The following is a 259-nucleotide window of genomic DNA, read 5'->3' on the forward strand; positions in this document are numbered from 1 at the left end:
GGCTTCTTGAACACCATCCATTGAAGCAGACCAAATAAAAGTTAGAGCACCTTGAAGATGGTATTCTCACCTGTGCCAAATGAAATCGAAGGGCTGAGGAATTGGCAAATGTACGTGGACATCCCTGAGGGCATCTGATGTTGACAGTGATTGAGGACAGACTCGCCTCATCTGGTGTCACCCGCTGAATATTCTTAGCTGCCATTCTTCTCGTATCTGCATTATCAGAAAGCTCATTTATTCATTGATGATTATTCAG

At 43.6% G+C, this 259-nt stretch overlaps 1 protein-coding gene across 1 annotated transcript in view; it reads right to left on the reverse strand.

Moving 5' to 3' along the window:
• LOC119585163 (ATM interactor-like) overlaps positions 1-233 on the reverse strand; it is a 59,398-nt gene extending 59,165 nt beyond the window's left edge. The window contains exon 1 of the mRNA XM_037933797.1: positions 71-233. Within this exon, the coding sequence (XP_037789725.1) occupies positions 71-205 (135 nt within the window). The 5' untranslated portion in view covers positions 206-233. The remainder of the gene's footprint in view (positions 1-70) is intronic.
• Between the last annotated feature and the right edge of the window lie 26 nt (positions 234-259).

This window comes from Penaeus monodon, chromosome 19 (assembly GCF_015228065.2).
Source record: "Penaeus monodon isolate SGIC_2016 chromosome 19, NSTDA_Pmon_1, whole genome shotgun sequence".
Taxonomy (NCBI): Eukaryota; Metazoa; Arthropoda; class Malacostraca; order Decapoda; family Penaeidae; genus Penaeus; species Penaeus monodon.